Source organism: Phymastichus coffea, unplaced genomic scaffold (assembly GCF_024137745.1).
Source record: "Phymastichus coffea isolate CEN01 unplaced genomic scaffold, Cenicafe_Pcof_1.1 PCOF00063, whole genome shotgun sequence".
Classification (NCBI taxonomy): Eukaryota; Metazoa; Arthropoda; class Insecta; order Hymenoptera; family Eulophidae; genus Phymastichus; species Phymastichus coffea.
In genome coordinates this window covers 1-25,064 of record NW_026706874.1, presented here as the reverse complement: position 1 = coordinate 25,064, position 25,064 = coordinate 1, and the positions used below count along the sequence as shown (strand labels likewise).

General features: G+C 40.1%; 3 protein-coding genes across 7 annotated transcripts; 1 reads left to right on the top strand and 2 right to left on the bottom strand.

Annotated features, from left to right (window-relative positions):
* Nucleotides 1–209: 209 nt before the first annotated feature.
* On the bottom strand, nt 210–2,800 carry LOC131667150 (PRA1 family protein 3-like). Its single transcript, XM_058940394.1, has 4 exons — nt 2,373–2,800; nt 1,868–2,085; nt 1,671–1,784; nt 210–682 (listed from the first exon to the last, which is right to left on the bottom strand). The coding sequence occupies exons 1-4, from the start codon at nt 2,579–2,581 to the stop codon at nt 621–623; spliced, it is 603 nt and encodes a 200-aa protein (XP_058796377.1). The 5' UTR covers nt 2,582–2,800; the 3' UTR covers nt 210–620.
* Nucleotides 2,801–2,999: 199 nt separating this feature from the next.
* On the top strand, nt 3,000–14,099 carry LOC131667149 (uncharacterized). Of its 5 annotated transcripts, none has more exons than XM_058940391.1 (17): nt 3,000–3,325; nt 3,406–3,465; nt 4,049–4,275; nt 4,586–5,079; nt 5,239–5,661; nt 6,004–6,258; nt 7,018–7,698; nt 7,756–8,100; nt 8,241–8,345; nt 9,433–9,715; nt 10,041–10,376; nt 11,143–11,730; nt 11,807–11,946; nt 12,012–12,284; nt 12,357–12,557; nt 12,626–12,915; nt 13,018–14,099. In XM_058940391.1, the coding sequence occupies exons 3-17, from the start codon at nt 4,110–4,112 to the stop codon at nt 13,067–13,069; spliced, it is 4,632 nt and encodes a 1,543-aa protein (XP_058796374.1). In that variant the 5' UTR covers nt 3,000–3,325; nt 3,406–3,465; nt 4,049–4,109; the 3' UTR covers nt 13,070–14,099. The 5 variants fall into 5 exon arrangements, with proteins under 5 accessions (XP_058796374.1, XP_058796375.1, XP_058796373.1 ...); XM_058940392.1 differs by having other exon boundaries at nt 3,391–3,465; nt 4,093–4,275; XM_058940390.1 differs by having other exon boundaries at nt 3,391–3,465.
* Nucleotides 14,100–14,240: 141 nt separating this feature from the next.
* On the bottom strand, nt 14,241–16,316 carry LOC131667087 (MAPK/MAK/MRK overlapping kinase-like). Its single transcript, XM_058940287.1, has 12 exons — nt 16,295–16,316; nt 16,104–16,218; nt 15,954–16,043; nt 15,806–15,886; nt 15,622–15,742; nt 15,381–15,559; nt 15,204–15,308; nt 14,958–15,137; nt 14,787–14,892; nt 14,603–14,719; nt 14,445–14,539; nt 14,241–14,379 (listed from the first exon to the last, which is right to left on the bottom strand). Exons 1-12 carry the CDS (start codon nt 16,314–16,316, stop codon nt 14,241–14,243), a joined length of 1,350 nt encoding a protein of 449 aa, XP_058796270.1.
* Between the last annotated feature and the right edge of the window lie 8,748 nt (nt 16,317–25,064).

Sequence of the window (25,064 nt, the reverse complement as noted above, 5' to 3'; positions counted from 1 at the left end):
TTTAAATTTTTTCATAATAAATTTCAAAATAGTAGGGCCCTAAGACAGCCCAAACAAATCAGCGCACGAAATTACCACTATAATATAAGGCATATAGAGTGAATGAAAACCAATAAAGAATGAAAAAATACGAATTAAAAAAACAATTTTAATCAACTATTGATATAGCTCAAATTAAATAATGTTCAGAAAGTAAAGTCGTTTATAAAACTAATTTTTATTCAACATCAAGTGCTTCTCATATAGAAATATAAAACAAGTTCAAACATTTACGTATAAATAATTTGTTAGAAATGTGATAATTACTTAACTACAGAATTTGATAATTATCATATATAAAATTCTTATTTAATACAATAGCTATGTGTATAAATATAACAGAACAAACATTTTCGAAACTTAATACAAGAACGAAAATAAAAATATTAATTAACTTAAAACATGATGATGATGGAAAGCTTATTTGGTGATACAATTAAGTGTTGACAATTTGGAGTGTCAAAACTGAGTTCAGTTTTTGTAATGTCTTTGGTTTTGCAAAACTTGTTAATTGAAGAGATCCGTTGTAGAATATATGTAGCATTCCTTGAATTTAAGTACTTCATTCCATGAGAGATTTGTTACTGATCAACTTTTTGTAAAAACGAAGTTTGCGCTTTCAAAGCTAAACCACTTAAGTCATCTATAGGTCCACAGTAACCAAAACAGATAAAAAAATTAAAATTAAATTTATAAAAGAATTAATGCGGTTTTATGTAAAGACTAATAATTAACATATTTTATTGCTCTTATTTAACAATACTTTGATTATATTTCATAAGCTTTCTTGAGAATATTATAGAGTTTACAATAAAATTTGAAGACTTAATAGCACTAACAGAAATAGATTTTAGTATTTTAGATACCCCGTACACAAAGTGCGTCTTTCCCACACGCTCGGCAGAAAACGTGCGTTGAAAATCGCACATTCCACACGTCGTATAAAAAAATACGGTACGACACATGTTCGGGAAAGAGTTTTTGGTCTCGTGTACCTTTCCACCCTCGCTTTGCTCGGGCGTAAACGCCACACGAGACAAGAATCTACTTTCCCGCACTTGTATCGTAATGTACTATTACATAAGTTTCACATATTATTTTTTGTCAATACTATATTGACTACATATACAAAGTGAAAAAATAAAAATAAATACAAGAATTGAGTAAAGTTTATAAATAGACATAAACACATTACATTCAATATGATACAAAAGATTAAAGCTTTTTAAGCAAACAATATATCCTACAACCTGAGTTTATCATGAATATCTCAGAAAAATATTGACTTTAAATACAAAAGCCATAATTGTTTTTCAAAGATGATGATGTATACATATAATACAAAAATAAATATTCCTCATAGACATATGTAAAAGTACTTGCAATAGCGAATAGGTGTTGCAAACTCTTCAAAGTATTAATTTTGAAAATCAATTTGATATACAGTATATTATTACAGTATATTATTAAAAATATTTTTTACTGAACTATATCTATACTTGCAAAGTTAAAAATTATTGATAGTTAAGCTTTCGACATTCCAAAGTAAATGAATATTTCAATATTATACATTATTGTAGAAGCAGATTCTTAAAGAAGTTTTGTTCAATCGAATAAATCTGGTTCCATACCAAGTTGGTTCAAGAATATCCCCATTGGAGATCGCTTTAGGCCAATTCCTTCAATTTTGTTAACGACTTTATTTTTCAGATTTCTCTGCCTCAACGAGGCATGTACAAATATAACTATAAATATAAAAACATATTATTATACTCTACAGAAGCAGTACTCAAACCATGTGTAATATTTAATATAATATTTAACTTACCAGAAAATGGTAATAGAATACCAAGTAAAAATACAAGGAGAGAACCCAAAGTATAAGTGAGAATACAACCAGCCATTAACATCAGCAAAATTCCAGCACCAGGATATTTTTTTTTAAAATTATGTACTGCTCTTCCTTCTGTTGAAATATAGGCAAAGGCCAATATGGTGAGGCCACTCACTACCATTCCAACCAGCATTTTCATAGGATGAATCAAACTAGACAAAGAATTTTTATAAGTTAGATGTGACTTAGTCAATATCACCATAGGCTTGGAATTAAAATAGATCACTCAAACAACAATTGTTCTTTCGTATAATTTTTACTAACATCTCTTTTATTAACACTCTCTCTTTTTCATTTCAAAGTGATATGTTAACTCAAAAGAAAGTATCTTAAAAAGCAATTTATCATAATCAAATCTGTCTCATTCAGAAGTTAATTTCTTACTCATGTTTCATATAGAATTTGCATGTATACATAATTAAATTTTAATCAAACTCACCCGACAAGAATAAAAATGACAGCACTGGTGAAAAAGTAGTTGGTCTGGTAATAGAGCAAATTGTTAACGACACGATTGCCCCATTTATCGAGATCTTTTACATTTGGAATCTGAAATCTGGCAGACTCGAGGATGAAATCATTGATACTTCGTAGAGGAGGTAACTCTAGGTCGGTATCGCCGACGTCCCTGGTACTTCTATATCCCATTATGCGTTCGTCTATTTCGAGCTGTGACACTCGACTGCGAAACTCGAAACTTACCGAACAGAAACCTAACCTGTGCTCGATTAGTATATAAAACAGTACCAATCGAGTAATTTACTGACGTATATTACATGATCCGAATTATCTGTTTTTATTTTAGAAGTATGTTTACAAACGTATAGCGACTATGCCTTATCACATACTTTTTAGCGCACAACTACACCTCATCCACGTACAACGTGATTAGAGTTCCCAATGGAATTTTAAAGTTTGATACATAATACTAACAGCCGAATGATACACGCACGTATACACCCCCTCTTTCTCTAACCCCCTCTACTGCATAACAAATAAATGGTGGATACGCACAGCGTCATCTTACTCGCTGTTTATCAGCTGGCTTGGCTTTGATGCCTGTAACACGGCGCATGCACACCAACAGCAGCCTGGTTGGCAGTTGTTACAGGTTCTCGCCCACAGTCATCGTGTTATAACCCTCGTCATCGTGGATTTCTCAATTGCGTCTGTGCTGTGTTTCCGACTCGACACACACGCCATTGTGCGTTTTACATACACGTGCAGTATTTACATTTTATGAAAATGGAGAGAATACAGACCAGACCAAAGCATATAAAGACGATACATGAATGTTGCGCGTGTGTTAGTTACCTATATAACGCGGGCGAACAGGTATTTGGTGAATGTCTTATGTAAACATTCAGATTGAACATATCTAGTGAATTTTACGTGAGTATATGTATACATGCTGCACAAGAGTTTATCGCTGATGAAATATTAACCGATTATTGTAGATTAATTATAATTAGGATTTGCTTGAGATGAAGAAAATTAACCTGTGATACAACGTTACGAGCAGTGAGAGAAGGGTAAGAATCTAAATACCATTTTGATGTGTTTGTAAACATTAAAATTGGATTTCTTAAATGAATGGTTAATTTGCATCAAGAGAAACATTCTTATTATGACTATCATAGGGTGCATTGTTCTCTCGCGCTCTCTCTCTCTCTCTCTCTCTTTCTCTCTGAACGTGTCATCAAAGTTATTTTTAAATCATAACGATTTGAGTTTTGTTTTGTCTCTTTCCATCAGCTCATTACTGAATATAGTATGTTGCAATATGCAAATAGTATTTTAAAGGGTCAACTCAAGTTTAGTCAGCAGAGAAAAAAATATTTTGGAAATTTTTTACGAAGCCGTTTGGTCTTTGAACAAGTTTTAAACTTTACCGGAAAAGCGTAAACTGTCATAAAGTTGAAACATTCGTAATTGACGTCATAATTATTACGAAACATACAGTTTTCTTCGTTAACAAGTCAAAGCAGACAGTAAAACATCAAATATACGATGCTTCGTCTATTTTCGTTCGAGAGAGAACTTTGTTTTATTTCTCGTTTATCAACGAAAATAAACTAACAATGTAACTAATCGATATCACACATGCTTATTCAGACATCCGAACAGATAACCGAGATATTCATTTCTGCGACTATCAGTTTCGTCAGTACAAGACATGGCGTCCAACAGCAACGAATGGGCAGCGTTGCCACAGCGCAAGCGACCTGACAAAAGGACTCGTGATAATCAGTCTAAAGTACTGGCACAGCTGAATGAAATGTTTGATACTACCTTTGGGGCTGATATCGTTGCTACTGTTGCTCATCATTTCCAGTATAAGTGTGAGTATCACTGCAATTATTAGTTATACATTGAAATTCTTAGAGTTTTTATGTTCACGGCCGTTTGAATTGCCGCGACCTTGAAATTCGCAATGTAAAGTCTAGTCGTTAAAACGTTGCATTGGAATTGGAATGCTAATATTAACATACGCTGATAAAGTCTTTGTGAGTTTATTCATAGAAGTTTGCTTTTTGAATGTTTAATAAATTTTTTTTTTGAATTCTCAATATTTATTACAGGTCGTGTCAATACATTTTTTAAACCTGTTTGAGTGCAAAAAAATATAACTACATGGTATTTGCATTCCAGTGGAACCCGCAATAGAAACTTTAATAACGTTGTCTTCACAACCAGCTATTCAACCAAGTAACACGGACTTCCTGGAAACATGTACTTCCGAAGATGATTTATGGCAAACAGACGAGTTTCCACCAACAGAGAATCCGTGGATTGAAAGTGGAATCATCGACAACGAGGAAAATGAAGATTTGAAAAAGTACGAGGCGTTGAAAGACTCCGATTCTCCACAATCGAATGATCAAGAAGAAAAAGTTTATGACGATGACAAAGATAGTTTATCGCACCAGATTATTGGAGGTCAAGCGAGAAAAATTGAAACTGCTTCGTTGTGTGGCTTGAAAGTGCAATACAGACCAAAAGGGATTGATTACAAGTCAGATGATGATGCTGATGTGGTGATCGAGGATGAGGCCAGTGATTATAAGGTCGATCCTGAACCTATCAGTGTGTGCCATTTCCTTGCGAACACCACGCAATGCCCTCCGAAAAATACTTTCCCAAAGGTAGTTATTAAAATTCTTCAATGAAACTACCATTTGATGCTTGAGAATTTTTATAATACGTTTTTTATCAAGTATACACAATGGCAAAACTCTTAATATTTATCTATCTTCTACAGTATCTTATCAAAATATATAAAAAAATTATTTTTTCATCCACAGGTCGAATGTATAAGCACGCCCTCACCACCGTGTACTCCACGTCATCAATTGCCTACTTTACCATCCACAAAACCCTTAACAGCTTACGAGAAGGATATTCAACGTATAGAGTCGGATATCGCTAAAGGCTGGAAAATTCTCATTATCCTTCGCGGATGTCCTGGCAGTGGTAAAACGTACTTGGCACAGAGCATCGTCAATCACACAATGCACGGCGACTTTCAAAGTCATATTTTTAGCGCTGATCATTATTTATCGCGTATAAATGGCGGTGTATATGCGTTCGATCCAAGCAAACTTCACGATGCACATGCTGATTGTCAGAGTAAAGTTGCCAATGCTGTCAGATTAGGAATTAGTCCTATTATAGTTGATAATACAAATACACAAGCTTGGGAAATGAAACCTTATGCTTTAATGGGGGTGAGTAGTTAATTTTTTCAATAAAGTTACATTTGACATAAAAAAAATAATTAAAAATATAACTACAAGAAATCATAATTCCGTTCCTTTATGATAAATTCTGAACAACTAATGAAAGATACCGAAGCCTACCCAGAGAAAAGCTATAAATATTTACAACCGCTTTAACATTTTCACGATTTAAATAGTCCTCGTTGAATAGCCTCAGTAATAATGAGGAAAAAACATACTTTGTTCATGGAATTTTTATTAGTGTTTTTTTTCATTGATTTCATCCCTAACTTGTAAAAATAATTTTTACTTACAAAAACAGTTAAATAAAGCATTGACTTATTTTTTTAGGTAGATAATGGCTACATTATAGAAACACTTGAGCCAGACACACCTTGGGCTCACGATATTTCCGAACTCGCAAAACGCAACCAACATGGAGTACCGAAACTTAAGATAAAATTGATGATCAATCGTTTCGAACGGAATATCAGTGGTGATCGTTTAATTCGTATGTTCAATCTTAGTTATGCTCCATACCATCGACCACCACAGATACGCAAATTGCCGCCATTGTCTGGATTAAAATCTACAACTCATATTCGGGTAAGTAATTGTGACATCTCTGTGCACTTTTTTTATACGATGTCATTCATTTGTTATGAGAATTCATTACATTTTCTACGGAAAAAAAATCCTTTTTTATGATTTTCTTAGACATTTTGTTAAAATTTAATCAGACATTTGATAAACATATAGATTTTGAATAATTAAATATCCAAGATGAGAGAGTATGCCACAATATAAAAAATTCAATACAAATACATCATTCCACTCATTCAAAGAGGCCAAAAATGATTAGTAAAACGTTATTAGCAAAATGATGTGTTTATATTGATTATTTTTAAATTGGGGTTTACTCTCTGATCTTTAATATTTAGTTATTGCAATTTGAAAAATTCAAAAAAAATTTATTCATATTGCTTTTTAAGTGATATTGAATTGAAAATCTGTTTGATTACCGGTCAATATTAAAAACGTTATTAAAGGCTGGAAAATTCTCATTATTCTTCGCGGATGTCCTGTTTATACGCGATAAATAATGATCAGCGCTAAAAATATGACTTTGAAAGTCGCCGTGCATTGTGTGATTGACGATGCTCTGTGCCAAGTACGTTTTACCACTGCCAGGACATCCGCGAAGGATAATGAGAATTTTCCAACCTTATATAACGTTTTTTCTCAATATATCACACTTTTAAAAGTTTCGACATAGATATTTTCCAAATATATTTTCCGAGTATATATCTGCCTTATTTCTCAATTAATGTAATAGAATCAACAATGTTTATTTTTAAATTACAGAAAGAAAACGCTTTGAGTACAATAGCCAAAGAGTACTCGAATTTGGAAACACTATGTAACACCGACGTTATACCCGATCCCCTTCCATGCTTCACAACAATGCTGTCGATCGAAGGAAACTCTTTCAAAGAGGACAATCTTATCGAATTGGCTAATCTTGGAGCTATAGGTTCAGAAAGAAAGATTCCAAATTCCGAGGAAGTAAATGCTGACCAAAACCCCGTCGATATGTCGAAACTTGGTGCAATTGGTTCAGAGAAGATTCAGAAAATATCAAAGGAGGAGGAATCTAAGGAAATTATAACGAACTTGGTTGAAACTGAACCATTGGCCAAGTTGTCACTTAATAAAGACAATAAAACAGAAGCGAAAATGAGTAGATCCGGAGAGTTTGACACATGCCAGGAAGAAGAGGATTATTTCTTAGACGCTGAGGAGTTGGTGAGTCGTGACTCTGAATCGAGCAAGAATTCGGCGACACCTAGCGATCACAGCACAGATTTCGAGAAGGTTGACATGAACGATTTTGGTGGTAATCCCGAGAAGAAAACCAACGAGAAGACGCTAAAAAATGAAGTTGTGGTTGGTGGATTAGGTATGATTTTTTCTTACATCAAGAATTCTTTCCTGGGTAATGAAAAAGAAGAGTCAGTATTATCGCCGAAAGTTGAAAACGAAGAGGTAAGTACTTGAGCAATGTATGGAAGAAAAAAATGTATGGAAGATTACGATTTACAGACTGCATCGAAAACTAACAACGAGCCCGTCGAAGAAGTGAAAAAAGAAAGCGAAGAATTGACAACTAATATATTACCAGTTGACGAGGAAGAACACGACACACTTTCTCAAAAACTATCAAATCACACTGCTTGTGACGTAATTAATAAGAATTTAACTATCAACGTGCAGCAGAATATCGACGTAGTTGATGAGGCACGAAGTGACAATGACAAAGTTGTTAAAGAATTGTTAGAAGCCTGTTCGGAATTCCAACTTATCGAGAACCTTGATTATACTCTTAGACAAGAGGAAGATGACGATGAGAGTATCATCTCGGAGAAAAGTTTCGCACAAGAGTTGAAGGTAATGATTACGAGTGATTAGACTAGCGCAATTGAATACTTCGATTTTTTGTTGTACATAATGCGTAGATCAAATACACAATTTTCTTTATATTATAATTTTATTTTTTTTCTCCTTTTGTTTATTTACACTACCTGTAGAATTTGCAAGATTTCATGAAATCCAAAGAGAATGATGCCGGTGCGGCGAAAGAGTCCATTGATACTATTCTCAATGACAAGAATAATATTCTTAAAGAACAGCAGGTATATTTTTTATTTTTGTTTCCCTTTACCTTTGAATGTTTTTTACTGACTGGAAGATATTTTTGGTATATTTGTCTAGTAAATAGTAGTGAATATAACGGACTATTTTTTTATTACTATTGTAAAATATTGCACAATAGTTCAACTTATAACATCACTTTTTGTTGACTTTAAAAAACGAGTAGATTCTGTATTCAATATTTTTTATGTATATTGACGCATATAATTTTGAAAGCGTTGAACCAATTTTAAGAAGGTTCTATATTTGAATTAATTTTTCAAAATAATTGTTTGTGTATTCCTCTGGAATGGCTGTATCAGTTTGATCAGGCAATATTTTATTCTAATGGGTATGCTCCCAAGTTGGTCCTATTTAATTTATAAGAAAGCCTGCACCACATTGCGTGGCGTCCTTAAATTGCAAATCCCACCCTCTATGCGTTCATATTTATGACACCATCTGGCAATTATCTGTATTTTCAAACTGACCGTTTATTCTTATTGCACTCAAGTATACTGGTTGCTCATTAGACAAAAAATTAGATAAAATTTTAATATCCATTCTATATATTCATTGATACGACACAAAGACTCATTGTTTAAATAACTATCGATTTGAAAAATAGTCAGATAGCAAAAAGAATCATCTATTTGTATAATAAAATTTAGTAACATTTGAATAATGTCATTATTATGTAGTTATAACTGTGATAACGACAAAATATTATTTATTATATTTTAGTGACCTTTCATTATTAGTTAATATTCTTAATTATTTTTTGGAAATTGATCTTTTTTAATTAACTTACGTAGAGTACATATATATCTATACCGTCTTGCTTTTGTATTCAGTAAATTACATGATATTTTAATATTTTATACATTGATATCTTTTTAATTACCTAGTTTAACAATATGACTTACGATAGTTGATCATTAAAAAATTAAATAAATTTAATATTCACACCATTTTTATCCACAGCATATTTTAAGATAATCATTCTATTGTTTATTACAATTGTAATTTAATTTAATTTTGACGAGTGACCTAACTTCAACTAATGATTTTCTAATTAATATGGTGTAGAATCACAACAGTCCTCCAGCAGAAGTGTTGAGCGATGACAACGGTAACGCAGTTAACAATATCAACTTAATCAGTTGGCACGAGTCACCATTTCCCGTGGAAAATGTACCGAATTTGCTTATCAACATTGAAGATGAAGCTCAAGTTAAATCCGTATTACATGACAAGGAAACGTTCACGGACCCTTACGACTTCAATGTCGCCTTTATTGGTGCCGACGATTTCAAGGTCATTAAAGCACACAATCGAAGTATTAATGAGGGGAACTTGACTGTATTGGATGGTGAGTTTATGGTTGTTTCAAAACGAAATTAGGCACGTCCTGGCAATAAATCACTACTGAAAATCATTAGATAAAATCTTAAATTATAACTTTCAACAGAAAGGGGTGGGATTTTCAAAAAAGACAGCCACTTTCTATTGGCCATTTCTCGATTTCCATAATTATATTTTAATAGGCCCAAAATTTGCTCTCTCTTCCCCCTCCCCTCTTCCTCTCGTATAAATGTTTTGATGCACGGCTAAACATAGTTCAGTATTGCAAGTGCTTCCACGGTGATCCTTTCCTTTTCGAATCAGAAAAAGTACCATTTTTTCGTATTTTATAGACACGACGAATTTGAGACGCAAATTGATGTTACACAAAGGCACGATGACCAGGGACAGAGATATCGCACATCTTCAAGCTATTTTCAACCGTAAAGTCGATCCCCAGCAGGAGTATCGTGGCGAAGAGTTGGTGAAAAACTTCAGTCACATCCCAAGTAAATACGTTCTCGAAGTGTACGACAATCTGTGCCAAAGGGACTTTGATTGGGCAACTGAATACCTGATGCAGTTAAACTTCGAAGACGTTAATATGGCGATGTCGATGACCGAATCTGAGAAGGAAAAAACACTCATTGGTCTTGAGGAGAAAGTGATTAATTTGCCCGAGGATGGAAGTGAGTTTTTTTATTATTTAATTAAAAATTGTTCACTTTTTTATTTAACAACGCGCTTATTTTGCGCGTACACATTCTTTTATTATTCAAGATACAAAAATAATGCAAAATTTTTAAGCGTCTTGAACAACTTTTCACCAGTCTGAGAATTCCATTTCAGGCCAATCTTATAATTTTAAATTTTTATATTAGATTTATACTTTAAACAAAAAACAGAATACTTACTGGATATATAAATATATTCATATAGCAATTACATGTACTTATTATCTTAATATAATAGGCAGACTGTAAATAAACTTGAAGCAGGTAATAGTACATTACGATACTCGCTTCGCTCGGGTGTAAACGCCACACGAGACAAGAATATACTTTCCCGCACTTGTATCGTAATGTACTATTGTTAACGTTTTATATTATCGTTTACTTGCACTGGCCTTCAGATAAATTAATTATGAATGATTGATCGTTAATTCTCATAATTCGAAAGCAGTTGAGCTATCAAATTGTAAGAGATTTTTTAGTGAGTTGAGCTCGTTAAAAAATAGTACATTACGATACAAGTGCATAATATGTGTATTAATAATTAACATAATACATAATACATAACATGTGCCGTACCGTATTTTTTGATACGACGTGTGGAAAGTGCGATTTTCAACGCACGTTTTCTGTCGAGCGTACGGGAAAGCCGCACTTTGCGCACGGAGTGTCGAAAAATCATTATTATTCATAATTTATCGCTAATGACAATCTTCATCTTCAGCTGCACAAGAAGTCAAGCCAACACCGAAGCAATTTACAAACAGTTCTGAATCAACGACCAAAGTTCCACAAAAACAATCACGCAAATCTCGTAAGTATCGAGACAAAAACTTCAAGTCCCAGAAGTTAGAGGAGTTACAGCGCGAGTTACAAGAGAAATTCGTGCTAAGTAAAGATTCATACCCATCGCACACTTTACGTGTAAAACGTTGGAAGAATCGGGATTTTTCGCCAAAAAGGCAACCAGAGCAGAATCTTATAAGTTTCGATAATAACCAACCCAAACTTGACGAAATAACGAGATTTGAACATCCTGCTGCTATGGACAATGATCAAGAAACAACTTCCGAAGAAACAACTTCCGAGGAAGATTCTAGCGAAGAAATAATGGAGTTGAAACTCGGCTATGAATTTATTAGAACTCTCGAGGCTGAGTTTGGTAAGCCAACCTTTCCAAAATCAGATGGCTTGTTTCCCGTGATAAAGATCAGAAAGTCTATGGCACAGGAGCTATATGCCTTGTGGATTGACAGCATGCAGCAACAATTGTGGACTATGCAAAAGCAATTAGATGGGATGATCGCTAGAGGTAAGTTTTAATTAATAAGATACTTATATTTTTCAAAATAATTCATTTGGGTTAATATATTGTGGTAAATATTCAGATGCAGATTTCGCGAGAAAATTAGAAGCTGAACAAGATGAGGAAGTGCAAAAGGCTATAGCAATTAGTGAACCAGAAGTACCAAATTTTAAAGAAATCATGGACATGGAAATGGCTCTAGCAGCTTATCTAAAAAACCCGGTTAGTGATAAAGAAAAATACTTAAAGCTGTAATCCAGCATATAAAAATAAAAAATTTTTTTCAGAAAAAAGATTGCAAAAGTGCATCTCTCAAACAAATGGAAGTCACGTTAACGAGAGACACTTTGGTTGAAATGTTCCCCGACTGCGATCGAGATATGATAAATGACATTTACACGGCTCACAATTGCAATTTTAGTGAGACGGTAACAGTCATCAAAGAAAATTGTTTTACTACGTGTAAACTGACGATGGCTGATATACTGAAAAAGCGGAAACACCTTTTTGATGAGGTACAAAAGGAACGAGACTATCAAAAATCCCAACATAACGATAAGGTAATTTGACATTTTCAAAGATTGATAAATTTAAATTATTGAGTCAACTGATGTTTAATTATATGATTATAGGAAAGTAAAGATGTAGACGAAGCTCGTGGTGATATGTATGAATCATACCGATCTATGTCTTATGAAGATGCTATGAAAAAAGCTCGCGAATCAAGATCCGAAGCTCAATATCAGTTAATACTTCGAAATGAGAACTATAGAAAAGCAAATGAACATTACCGGAAAAAGAACCCACAAGTTGCTGCTTACTACTCTGATGTCGTAAGTGCATTATTTACACACGAAATGCAAATTTTATTTAAACAATAAAGCATGTTTTTCGTTCTAAGGCAAAATTACACATTCGAAACATGGAAGCCGCAAATTCAGCAGCAGCCTCAGCCATTCTCGCAGCTCAAACTGGTGTGCTCGACGTCAAAAACACCATCGATTTACACTATTTACATGTCTCCGAAGCGAAAGTGGTCTTGCAGATTTTCCTGGATCGTCAGCTAAGCCAATTGTCTCCTGGTGGGCGTAAAATTATTTTTATTATAACAGGAAGGGGATTAAGAAGCGTTAATGGTCAGAGTAAAATCAAGCCTGCCATCGCCAAAGAATTAAATCACAAAAGGTTTAGGTGAGTAATCTTTAATTAATATCGTACTGTTGTGTAATAGTAAAATAAGATTTTATTTTATTGAAACATTGATTACTATAGAACTATTTTCGTATGTTTCAGATTCACAGAAGTAAATCCTGGTATGTTAAAAGTGGTTCTAAAGAAGAAGTGATTACCATCGTTAAAATAGTTTATTATATTTATAAATTTATTTTATTAATTGACAAAAGCAATGCTTGTTTAATGTCATTGCATTAAGGTTATAGCATACTCGACATACTAGTATATTACTTACATTTTTATGTAAATGAAATTTTTATTTAACGGATCACTATTTTATCGATAACACATGATCTTTAGGAATAATTTTGCATCAAAAATAAGGAACGTTTTGCATCAAAAATAAGAATTAATTATTAAATTGTTCGATTTTTAGAACAGAATCGTTTCATTTTCCTGTGTTAGTTGTAGTTAAGACCTCCTGGTCGATGGTCTGCCTTTTTTATAGTCGCTGATTTTGTTAAATTATTTGTCTAACAAATGGGAATCATTATCAAAAAGTATTACGTAGTTGTTTCTTCAGAAATGTCAATTTTTATGGACTAGGAAAACATTAGGAAAGAAAAACGATTATTACATATTTTAGTTTTATATCAATAGTAATGGAATGAACTCAAATAAAATAAAAGTAAAAAATTTATTTATAAAATTATATAAAAACAAGAGAAATTACACAAAAAAGATTAAAACTTGAGTATTCTATATCCTTAATTCTTACATAATTATTTTAAACACTTCGATTGATTTTATGTCATGTTTTATTCCTCGTTAATTTGCATTGTTAAAATAAACAAGGTGAAGTGATATATATTTATATATATACAAGCACGAAGATAGTTAAACAGTGTCTGCAATACACATTTGTTCTACTTTTTCTCTTTTTAAAACGTAATCAAAGAAGCTGCCTCTAATAGATACATATATATATACTATATATTTTTTATGATCACTGACTGCCATTGACGATTTTTGACCACATTGTTACTCTAATTTTCACTATTCTGACATGAGCATACTACATATTCACTAATTTTGTTCTTTAGACATAATATAGATATATAAGAGTTCATCGAAAATTTTTCTATTACAAAATGTATTGTCATTTTTTTATGTAAAAGATATAAATATATGCGTTTGTACAAAAAAAGAAATAGACTGTAGACAATTTATTTCTCACTGGATTAGTCTCAGTTGATGGCGGCTATCGTCGCGTTTTAGCATCTTTTTTTAATGGTGATATGATGGATGATGGTTTTCTCGACGGCAGACCTAAAATATGAATATCAATTAACTGCAACCACTTGAAGTAAAGCAATGACCCTCTTCGCATATAAAATACTTTGTACAGGATCTTCGAGTATATACGTCGAAGTGACAATTTTCACGTCGGGCTTGACGAAAATCGAAGGCAGCTGATTTTTGCTAAAATACAGCGTCAACGTCACGGCTCTCAAAAAAAAGGAAAAACAAAACAAAACTGTCATTACTTGGCCGCGCGATCCTCGCGCAAGAAGAAACTTCGTCGGGTGGCGGTAGGTCCATTCTCGTCATGCGACTGCTTTCTCAGTTCTGGATTGAGACGCTAACGAATGAAGATTAATTTACCAGAGTCGAAGTGCTGCGGTTCCGAATGGCGAATGCTCACATTGTTCGGGCGCTTTTTGAGGAAATAGCGTCCAACGTGCGTCTGTCTCAGCTCATCGAGTCGCGCCGGCATTCTGGCATTCGGAGTCGATTCAACTATCCGCGCCGCGTTCACCAACTGCAAACAACCGCATGAGATGTTAATTGCATTTTAAAAGTCGAGTGGTAACGAAGCTTGACGGTACTTGAAATCTACGCTGCTCCAGATACGTCAGGACCGATGGACTTCGCCATTGCGGTTCGCTGCCGGGTATTACCGAGCTTCTCGTTTGCTTTACCGCCTCTCTCATCCTGAATCACCGCGAATTAACGTCGAATCGCGGCCGTCGATAGTAAAAAAGCAAAACCATTCGCACCTCAAGTCGGCAAAGTAACGGTGAGAGAGCAATGCTGCGGCAGCGGCTCTGTTCTCGGGATCGTAAACCAGCATCATCTGCAAGGCTTCGAGACCAGAGCTCGACAGCCTGGGCAGCAGGACGACCAGTCCGCGGCCCTCGCGCATCGGAAAGTACAACTCGCCGTTGCGCCTCCTCGTGCTAAACTCGGATTCGGCCGTCGCTATCGGCGGGCAAGTGACGTTGCGGTCTTCGTCGGATACTCACATTCGTCGAAACTTGGCGATGAGCCGCGGGTGCGGAGTGCCGAGGACACAGTGGATCTTGGAGATCTGATCGATTTCGTTCTCGCCGGGAAACAGCGGCTCCAAGCTGCGCGCGCGGCCGGTTTTACAGTGTCGCGCTTCCACGCGGACATACCCGAGGATTGAAAAGCTGGCTCACGTTAGCAGCTCGTAAAAGACGCAGCCGGCAGCCCAGACGTCCATCTTCGGCCCGTAGAAGCCGCCCGTGAGGAGGCACTCGGGCGAGCGGTACCAGCGCGTCGATATGTACTCGGTGTAGGGCGGCCGGCCGTTGGGGCTGCGTACCGAGCCGAGGTCGCCGATCTTGAGGGTGGTGCCCTGGCGTGCATCCGGAGTGTCAGGGAGAGAAGCGGGCCGGCGCCGAATGTCGCGCGCCTTACCTTCAGCAGGATGTTCTCGGGCTTGATGTCCCGATGGAAAAGGCCGTGCTTGTGCAGATGCGCGATGCCTCTGAGCAGTTGGTACACGTAGTTCTTCACGCGGGCCTCCACTATCGGACGCCTGTCGAGCGCGCGCGCGCGCAAAATCACTCATTGTCGCGGGAAAACGAGAGGCTTCTCATACCCCTTCCGATCGCGCATCAGGTCGTAGAGGCTCATGTCCATCAGCTCGAACACGAGGGTCACTCGTCCAGGCAGCATCTCACTGTTGGTCGGATCGAGCGCACGAGCAACGATGCGACGCGATTTGCCGGCGGTCTGTTCCTACTCACTGGTACGTCTCGAGCATGCACAGAACGTTCGGGTGTCGTGCGATCTTCCGCATGGCCGTCACCTCGGCCGACTCCAGAATCTCGCCCACGCTGAAACGGAAGCGCGCGGTCGGGCCTCCGAGCGAGCGTTCGCGCCTCGCCTAGACCTACCTCGTGTAGATCTTCTTCAGGCGTTTCGCGGCGTACAGCGCGCCGCTCTGCCGTTCCTCGCATCTCAACACCTCGGAGAACGAGCCCTCGCCGATCTTGTCCAACACTTTGTACTCTGCGAGCGACAACAAATTTTTTTCCCCCGACACTCGTTACCGCGCGACCGAGGCTAAGATCGGTCCTATACTGACTGGCGTGAAAGGAAGCGCACATGGTCAGCGAGCAGCCCCCGAGGATCGCGTCATGGCTAGGAATCTCCGCAACTCCAACCAAAGAAAGCTGCGAATCCGAGTGTGCGCGCGCGCACTCCCTCGTGAAGGCACACAGCGAGGGAAGAAAACAACAGCCAAGCGTCGAGGTGCGTCAACGCCGCGACTTACGGCGCGGTCGCGTTTTTGTTTCTCGCGCGCGCACACCGAAGCATCGGCGATGCTCGGCAGCGCAGCATCGTGGATCGTCGGAGCGCTGCGTTTTTTTCTTTTTTTTTTCAGCGTGTCGTTCCGTTTACACGAATCGTCGAGTCCGCACACATATATATGTTTGCTCGATACATCCGTCGGAGCGTTCTGCCGCGCACCGCGTGTTTGTTCATTTTCGGAAAATCGGCTTGCCGCGCAGTGCGCACCATCTCGCGGAAAACCGTGCTTTCCAATTAATATAATAAACCAACATTTCCCGATGCGACGTGCGCATTCGTAAAAATCGTCCTTTTTCAATGATTAAAGCGGCGAACTATCAATTATCTAACTGTGCCGTGTCGTCTATACCACGGAAATTCTTTTTTTATCGCGCTTAACAAGAATTTGCGCCGAAAGAGAAGCGACAACTTTCGTTTAAAATCAAGCTTTATACGATCCGACGAGTTCTGCGTTCGCGAAATTCGATGTTTTCATTGGTCGCGGCGAAAGTTTTGAAAAATCCGCGTGCATCGAGAGATTCGATTTCCGAGACAACGAAAATTCTCGCGATATACAGCTGCTTGCAAATTTAGTTGCCGCGCCGCTGCTGATCATCAAAACCAACTCAGAAGCGAAGCCCCGAAGCGACAGCGTAACGGTTGAAATCAGCCAAGAGCACTTGGAAATCGGAGCGCTGGTCGGCAAAAGTGATTACGTTAGCCTGCAGATAACATCGCGTAAAAGCTGGCCGTCGCGTTTCGCCATTTCCAGCCGATGCTGCCGCCGCGGATAAGCGCGCGATATTCGCGGCGCGCCTCTCGAGGCGAGCTCTCCCCGCCACCCCTCCAGTATTTCCGTCCGACGCAACTTCGGAAAACTAATCAAGCCGCGAACGGGAGGGCGAAGAAGCTGCGCGAAAATTTTCAAAGGGCGCACCGTGCAAGTCTTTCGACGCGTCGCCGCCTGCGTGCGCGCGTATCACGTTTCTCCTGCGCGCGAGCACGGGCGTTTCTAATATGATTCGGCGGCAGGCAAAAGTTGAAACTCAATTTGGCGCGCGCGCGAGGACGTGACTTTTTTTTTCAATTTCTCTTTTTTTTTTCGTTATTTTTTTTTGTTCCGCGGCATCTGGCTTCGCCGCGCTCGTCGCGATTAGCCGATTCGCCGAGAGAGCTTCGTTCCGATTAGGTGGAAGCCTCGCAAAATGAAAATTTACAAGCGCCGACGAGTATTACGACGCGCGGGTCAATTACCGAACGGTGGCTTCTAAACTCGTAATTGCACAGCAGAGTCGCGCTCGGCTGTCGTCGGGACGAAGGGAGTTGGAGGGGAATACTTCGCCGGGCCAATTGGTTGGTGATTTAAACGGTCGGAACATTGTTTTTGAGAACGAATGGCTCGTTGGTCTGGCCCGAAAAGGCATTAATTCGTCGTTTTCTTGGAGGAGTGCCCAGAGGGGGCTGCTCGCGGCGCGCGCTCTATCGCCGCGACCGCATGCCCGAGTTAGCTCGATCCGGTCGCGCGCGGGTGCGTCGTTTCATCGCCCCCCCCCCCTGCCCCTCCCCCGGCCACTCAGCGCCGGAGAAAAATTAATGCCCCGATCCTCCTTTCATTGCGAGATTAATGGAGGGCGAGTTGGCCTCGAGCGAGATCGACGTCGACTTGCCCGCAGCGTAGTGGCGCCTCCCCTCTTGGCAATTTGTCTCGCTCGCTCGGCCCCCTCGTCGATACACGCGTCGAGCTCGGACGCGCGTTCGCCCTTTGCTCCTCGGCCACGAAAAACGGCGCAGAGCAATTATCATCGGGGACGACGCCGCGCTCGCGAGCGTTGCGCAAATCCCCGGAATGACATTTGGCGATTGTCGCGCGCGTCCTCGTGTCCGGCTGCGCCCTCGTCGCAGCATCGACGCGTCCTCGTTAACGGCTCCGCCCTCGCCAGCGCTTGTCAAATTGGCCCGGCGTCTGTTTTTTCCCGGGTCTTTCCTTTTCCTCCGCGCACGGGTTCGCTGATGAGAGCGGCGAACTTGCGAGCACGTTGCCGCTTTTTACGGCGCGCGGAATGGAGAGCGCCGCTCTAATGAATCGATCAGCGGTGGAGCGAGTGTCGGGCTAACGAGCATAACAATCGCGCCTATGTGTGCGCGAGGGCAAGGAAAGTAACGCGCGTTAGTTGAGTTAAAATTACGCTAAAATGACTTCCCTTTGGCTTGGCACCGAGAGAGAAGTTAAGAGCTTTGTTCTAGCCGGTATATACCTACAGAGAGGAAAGTTGGGCTTTAAAGCCAAGAGCGAGCGCTTCATTTCGCAATTACGCATTCAGCAGCCTTTCGTGTACATCTATATATGTATATTCGCGTCTCCGCCAGCGGGGCTGTGGTTGCGTTGCCGACTACTCTCGCGCGAGCCCTTATCGTTGAGCGCGGGACCGAGGCGAAACGTTTCCCCATTGGAAGAATCAATCTACGACGCGCGGCAAGAAGACCGAGCAGCGCTGGTACGCACGACGCGGGTGGAAATGGCGGAAGGGGTTGCTTGGCGCGTTTCGATCAACTCCTTCTCTCCCGCGAGCGCTGTCTTCTTTTTCCGGGGCGCCCCTCCCCCCGTCGGCTATCGCGTCAGCCACCACGATGACGAGTGCGCCGCGAGCTCGGCTGTGTGTATCCGCGCGTCCAAATTTCGCTGAATCACTCGGCGCATTAGCGGCGTCGAGCCCCACCCGCCGACCCAACAATGCCGACACGCGCGCGCGCGCGCTACAAGGGTCGGAGGGGGGCGAATGGAAAAGCGATGAAAGTGTAATCCATGACGAACGACATCGCGCCGAATAATCCCCTTGCGCCCGCCGCGCTTTACATATACATGCTAGCGCGTGCCGACACTTCATACAACGCGCCTCTTGCGGAATTGCCGCTGCTCATCCTCGCGAAAGTGTCGCGCCCACTTGGTACGCGATCGTCAAACTGATCGATCGACTGATACGCGCGCGCAAAGCTTTCTTTTCGAATCTCGAGTATATCATCTCTCGCCCTTTCTCTCATCCCGGATAATCGGGGAAAAAGCTGTAATTGCCCAGGTTAAATGAAAAGCCGCAACGGTTAAGTGGCAAATTGAACGCGGCTTCGCAGGATTTTAATTACATCCGAAACGCGCGCGCACGGCTAATTAAATGCAACGAGCGCGCGGTTTAAAGCTGTGTATCGAAAAGTAGTACACACGATAGAGAGAAAGAGAGAGAGAGAGAGAGAGAGAGAGAGAGAGAGAGAGAAAAGAAAAAAAGAGGAACGCGAGGACGGAACAATAGCGCTTTTGTGCGTCGGACTTGGCTCCGCGTGCGCCGCGAATGTAACGAGACAGGGAGGATATTTTCAAGTCTCTCTTGCGCTTGTTATCGCGTTCGCCGCTCGCGAACTCGCCGATATTCCAAATGACGAGCTTCGCCTCGCAGGAAAGCACAAAAACTCCCTGTTCGCGCGCCCGGGACGGGGCGATCTCTCGCTCGCCCGACTTGGCGGCTATAGGCGCATCGATTAGAGAATTGCAACGTGCGAGCCGTTAATTTGCCGCCCGCGGCCGGTAAAAGTCACGCCGGGCAGTATATTGAACGCGGGGATCGATGCGGCTGCATTCGTGAAAAAAGAAGAATATAAATAAAGAAAACGCCTCTTTTTGGGCGGTTCGGTGGTTCTGGCGCAGCTCTTCCGTTCGTGAATGACTACTTTTCAGCTCTTTAACGACGAGCGAGCGCAGATAAAGGGGAACTCGCGAGCTTTTGGTTCGAAGCTACTGCGAGCTAGTCGTTATCTCTCTCTCTCTCTCTCCCTCCCTCTCTTGACGAACGTGTATCGCGAAACAAAGTTTATTCCGAATCGCGACACACAGGCTAGGCAGGGAGACAACGGTTTATACGTAGGAATTAATCCGCGTTTGCTACTCTAACAACGCGAAGCCACTTTACCTGCCGCCAAATGCAACTTGTTATATTGTTACGCTCTGCTGCGCTTCACACGATCTTTCCTTATTGTCCTTTGGCGGCTTTTTTTATTTTGGTTTTGGCGTGCTTTGCGCGCGTCGCACGTCGCTAAACTTTTTTAATTAATATCGGCCGTCCTTTTTTTATTTTTCCCTTTCAAGTTCGACTCCATCTACTTTGAGAGGGACTGTAATTTAAAGCAGCATGTTACTTCAATTACTTTACCTGGCTGTAATAGGACCTCCCTTTTGTTGTTCAGCAGCGGGGCCAGGCCGGCAAATGTGCGCCGGAATGGGTCAACTCGAATTTTTTTTTCCCCCGTCAAGCCACGCTGAGCAGCAATAAAATTGCATTCGCTGCGAGTCAAGACGAATAAAATTGCAATTAACAGCGTTTGATGAACACGGAAAGTCCAATTTTATTTTCGCATGTCAATCTGCGCGTACAACTAGCGTTATATTTACATGAAATAATCATAATAATGATAATAATAATGGTAATAATAATGATAAGAGCAATATAACAGCGTTTTCACATAAATATCTCGCATACAAACAATTATGCAATTAATCAACGCGCGCACTATGTGTGCGTCTTTCCTCCGCTTACAATTTACGCGGTGTCAGGCGCAATTTCACCAACACAATTCGTTCTACATTAAATTCTAGCAATAAAAACACTCGCGGCGCCGTGTACCGAAGTTACAACCGAAGTTACAACGAACAATCGGCCAGTTTGGCCTTAATCTCGGTGCGATTGCCAGCAACTTACTCGGCCGCTCGCTAGCTTCTTGCGATCCCTCGTTGCCACCCGCGGCGCCGCGATACGCATGCACACTTTTTCAACGGGATATTGCTCGAGAACCGGGCCGAGTGTGGTTTGCGCGTCGTCGACGCGCGGCCGAGCGAGTATTCGTCTACCACGCCGATACGAGTAGCCTTGTCAAAGAAAAAAGACAAATGAAGAAAAAGAGAAGCTGGCGTTGAAAAACGTCGAGGCCCGCGTCGACCGAGATTATTGCTCGCGGGCAAGAGAGCACGTTAAATGTATTGGCAGGAACGAGAATATCGCGCGCGTATCCTCTCAACTGGCTTTCGATTGAGTATATCGTTTGCGTTCGCGGCCAAGGGAGAATCGAACTTTCCGCCTTGCCGCGGCGCTCCGTTCGCGTTCTCTTCTGCCCTCGGCCTCGGGAATCCGTCGAGATACGCGCGAGTCCGCGACCGCGACCAGTTTCTTTGGGCCTGTGCCGGTCATCGCACGCGAAGCGCGCGATATCCATATGTAAGCGTAGGGCTGCTCTTACATGGGAGCGGAAAGCGGAGAGAGCGGACAAAAAGAGAAAGTTTTGTCCGCTGCGTCCCTAGCCGGCGTCTTGCGTGGTGCATCCCTCTTCCCCCTCTCCTCTTATTTCTAGCGTCCCTTTCTGTAATTATAATTTTCTCGACAATATTAATTTATATGTCGTACATATATGTGTATAGATATGTATATATTTGTATATATATGTAATATGACAGACATTTTAAATGATAGCTTCTCTTTTTATTATTTTATACATGCTGTAATTAGAATTTTTTCGATAATATTAATTTATATGTTATATATACATATATACGCATATATAACATGTATATACATTAGGCCTGTTCAGAAAAGTGAGGTTTTTTATTTTTATGGCTCCAGTCAATTAAATCGGTAGCTAGTCACATTACGCATAGTCCTGAATTTTTAAACAAACTTAAGTGCTCCCAATTACAACTTTTCGTTCTTATGGGAAAATGCACGTAAAAATGACAACGTCATTTTCAGTACACATTTTTACATTTAAATAATCTATTTTAGTTTAATCTTAAATTTTATTTCTTTTTAGTTTCCAAAATCCTATTATTCATGATGTTTTAACACTTAAATTTAGATAATATGTATTAAATCAATGCATGACAACAATCATACTTTGTCGGTTTCTCAGAGCCTTTCTAATCATCAGAGTTTATTGCAATTTGCACTTTAATATAGCTTTATTCTATAACAATAGATTATGTCAATAGCATTTCAGTCAATACATTATATCATTGTCAAATTGATGAAAATATAGTGAAAATTTCTGTGAAATTTGAACGAAAATAATTCCATTAGCCTAGAGATTACAAGTTAACTCAAAACATATGTACCGCAGCTGCGCGTCTCGCTACCGACGCCGACTACGCAGGTAGCCGGGCGGATCCTCGGATGGCTAATCCTTTTTATGACCTTACCTACCCTTTTAGTTGTTGAATGAACATTGCTAATGGTACAAACATTGCAATATTTATTTATATAATTGAATAGCTGATTAAAATGCGAGTTTAACGAATTTTGAATTTTAAAAATGAATAATTACAAGAGCAACAAACACAAATATAACCAAAACCCTCTCCACTTATTATTCATCTATTTATTTCTTTTTGTTTTTTTTTTATTGCAAAAAACTTTTACATGTTATTAATGATATTTAATCTAAGACAAATAAATAATTTTTATCCGAAGGTGTACGCGGCTACCTGCGCACTCAGCGTCGCCGGTGAAAGAGACACGCACAGCCGCGGTACACATGTTCGCCATGCATTTCGGATTTCACGTTAATTTCTTTTTCATAAACTTTTATAAGCGTTTTTGTTCCCATAATTTGTTGCGCTTAGAGTCACTTAACACTTTCTAGAAATTCACCTCAATTTTTCAAAAATTTTTAAACGCATATTGGGTGGTCTTAAAATTATTTAAAAATTCTGAAAAAATGTAGAGTGATTCCTAATGTAAATAGCTATCGATTGAATCAACTGGAACTATGAAAATAAAAAACCTCACTTTTCTGAACAGGCCTAATATACATATATATAACATTTATATACATATCTATACACACACACATATATATATATAAAATGTATATATATACACACGACATATAAATTAATATTGTCAAGAAAATTATAATTATAGCATATTTAGAATAATAGAAAGAGACGCTAAAAATAAGAGGAGAGGGGGAAGAGGGATGCACCACGCAAGACGCCGGCTAGGGACGCAGCGGACAAAACTTTCTCTTTTTGTCCGCTCTCTCCGCTTTCCGCTCCCATGTAAGAGCACCCTTAGAGCGCGCGCGGGACTTTTATCAGTCATCTCCCTGCCTGCTGAAAATAAAAAGAGAGAGAGAGAGAGAGTGAAAAATGATGCATTCGCGCGACAATCCGTTTCAATCGAACTACTGGTATCGGCCTCGCGACCAATTTTCCATTACTTTTTCGTCCTTTCGCATTGTTTCCACCCTTCTCTTTTATCTTCCTTTTCCTTTTCGTTCATTTTTGGACTTTAGCCCAGCTCCATGCGCGCACGCGTTGGCCAATCTCGACGTTCGCTCGATTCTCCCCGATAGGATGGCGAAAGTTCGCGCTGTCCTATCAAATTACTAAAATTGCGCGAGTTTTGCGCGCGAAAAATTCAAAAGTGCGCGGGGCAACTGCTCCCCCGGTCGCTTATCCGACGGAGCGTCGAACGACTCTCCGAAAATGAAAAAAAATGACAGCGACAGCGGCAGCAGTATCGCCAATGATTCATTTACCGCGACAATACTGAATCGAACTACGGATATAAAAAAAAATAAAAGGATAAATGCACTATAGAATTCAATGCGCTTCGGTTGAGTTCCCTTTCAAAAGGCTTTTTCCCGACGACCATTCTCTCATTACTCCAACAGCGTTATCAATCATGATGGGAATTACATCCAGCCGGTATCCCCGCTAAAAGCCAAGCCGCGAGCAATCTCTTCTTTTTTCATTTCGCGATGGCGAAAAAAAAAACAAAAAACCAAAAGCACAAACACATATTAATCAATCAAGAAAAGAAGCGCAAACATTTCCACTTTTCGATCGATGCGCGCCCGCGAGGATTTGATGGATAACATTCGTCGTCGCGCCGCGGCAATCACATTAACAAACGAATTCGGACGCGCGCTACTTGTCGCGCGCAGCTCCTCGCCGCTCTTCTTTGGTGCGTCGAACAGTCACGGCCAAAATTCGACGTGCGCATACATGTATAAATATATATACATAGTTTTATTAATTTACGTAACAGCGTTGTTTTGTAATTTCCTCGTTTTCGTGCGAAAAAAAACACGTATACGTCTACCAGCTCGCGGGTATATCCGTTATTTGATTATCGTTGTTATTCGCTCTTGACGCTCGAGTCACTATGCTTTTTACGATTATTGAGATAATATCAGTGTATCCTTCGGCCGGCAGCGCCGAAGCGAAAAGCCGGCGCGCGCTGCGGTCTCTTTTCCGTGGCGAAGTTTCGGCTCGAGAGTAGGTGTGGAGCTTTGACGTTGTCGGTGTGCGGCTGCGAGTCGTCGTGGCACAAAGTTGACCAAAATCAGCCGGTCGCAGCGGCAGCGGCAGCAGTAGTGCCAGTGCCAAACTACCTCGAATTCAATTGCGCGACAATGAGTACGGCAATCAGCAAATTGGAAATCCTCTGACAATGCTCCGCGCTGTTCTCAGACGTCACTGCAACATACACGGTAACGGCATTTCGTGAGCGCACACCTACTACACA

Bases quoted from the DNA above. Each gene is read 5' to 3' on its own strand.
- LOC131667149 (XM_058940391.1), top strand. From the start codon at position 4,110: ATGGCGTCCAACAGCAACGAATGGGCAGCGTTGCCACAGCGCAAGCGA. The intron at 9,716-10,040 runs GTGAGTTTATGG...CGTATTTTATAG, and splicing joins GAACTTGACTGTATTGGATG to ACACGACGAATTTGAGACGC. The intron at 12,285-12,356 runs GTAATTTGACAT...ATATGATTATAG, and splicing joins AATCCCAACATAACGATAAG to GAAAGTAAAGATGTAGACGA.
- LOC131667150 (XM_058940394.1), bottom strand. From the start codon at position 2,581: ATGGGATATAGAAGTACCAGGGACGTCGGCGATACCGACCTAGAGTTA. The intron at 2,086-2,372 runs GTGAGTTTGATT...TTCTTTGTCTAG, and splicing joins GTCATTTTTATTCTTGTCGG to TTTGATTCATCCTATGAAAA. The intron at 1,785-1,867 runs GTAAGTTAAATA...TTATATTTATAG, and splicing joins TATTCTATTACCATTTTCTG to TTATATTTGTACATGCCTCG.
- LOC131667087 (XM_058940287.1), bottom strand. From the start codon at position 16,316: ATGTGCGCTTCCTTTCACGCCA. The intron at 15,743-15,805 runs GTATGAGAAGCC...CGCGCTCGACAG, and splicing joins CTGATGCGCGATCGGAAGGG to GCGTCCGATAGTGGAGGCCC. The intron at 14,720-14,786 runs GTACCGTCAAGC...GGTTGTTTGCAG, and splicing joins TGGAGCAGCGTAGATTTCAA to TTGGTGAACGCGGCGCGGAT.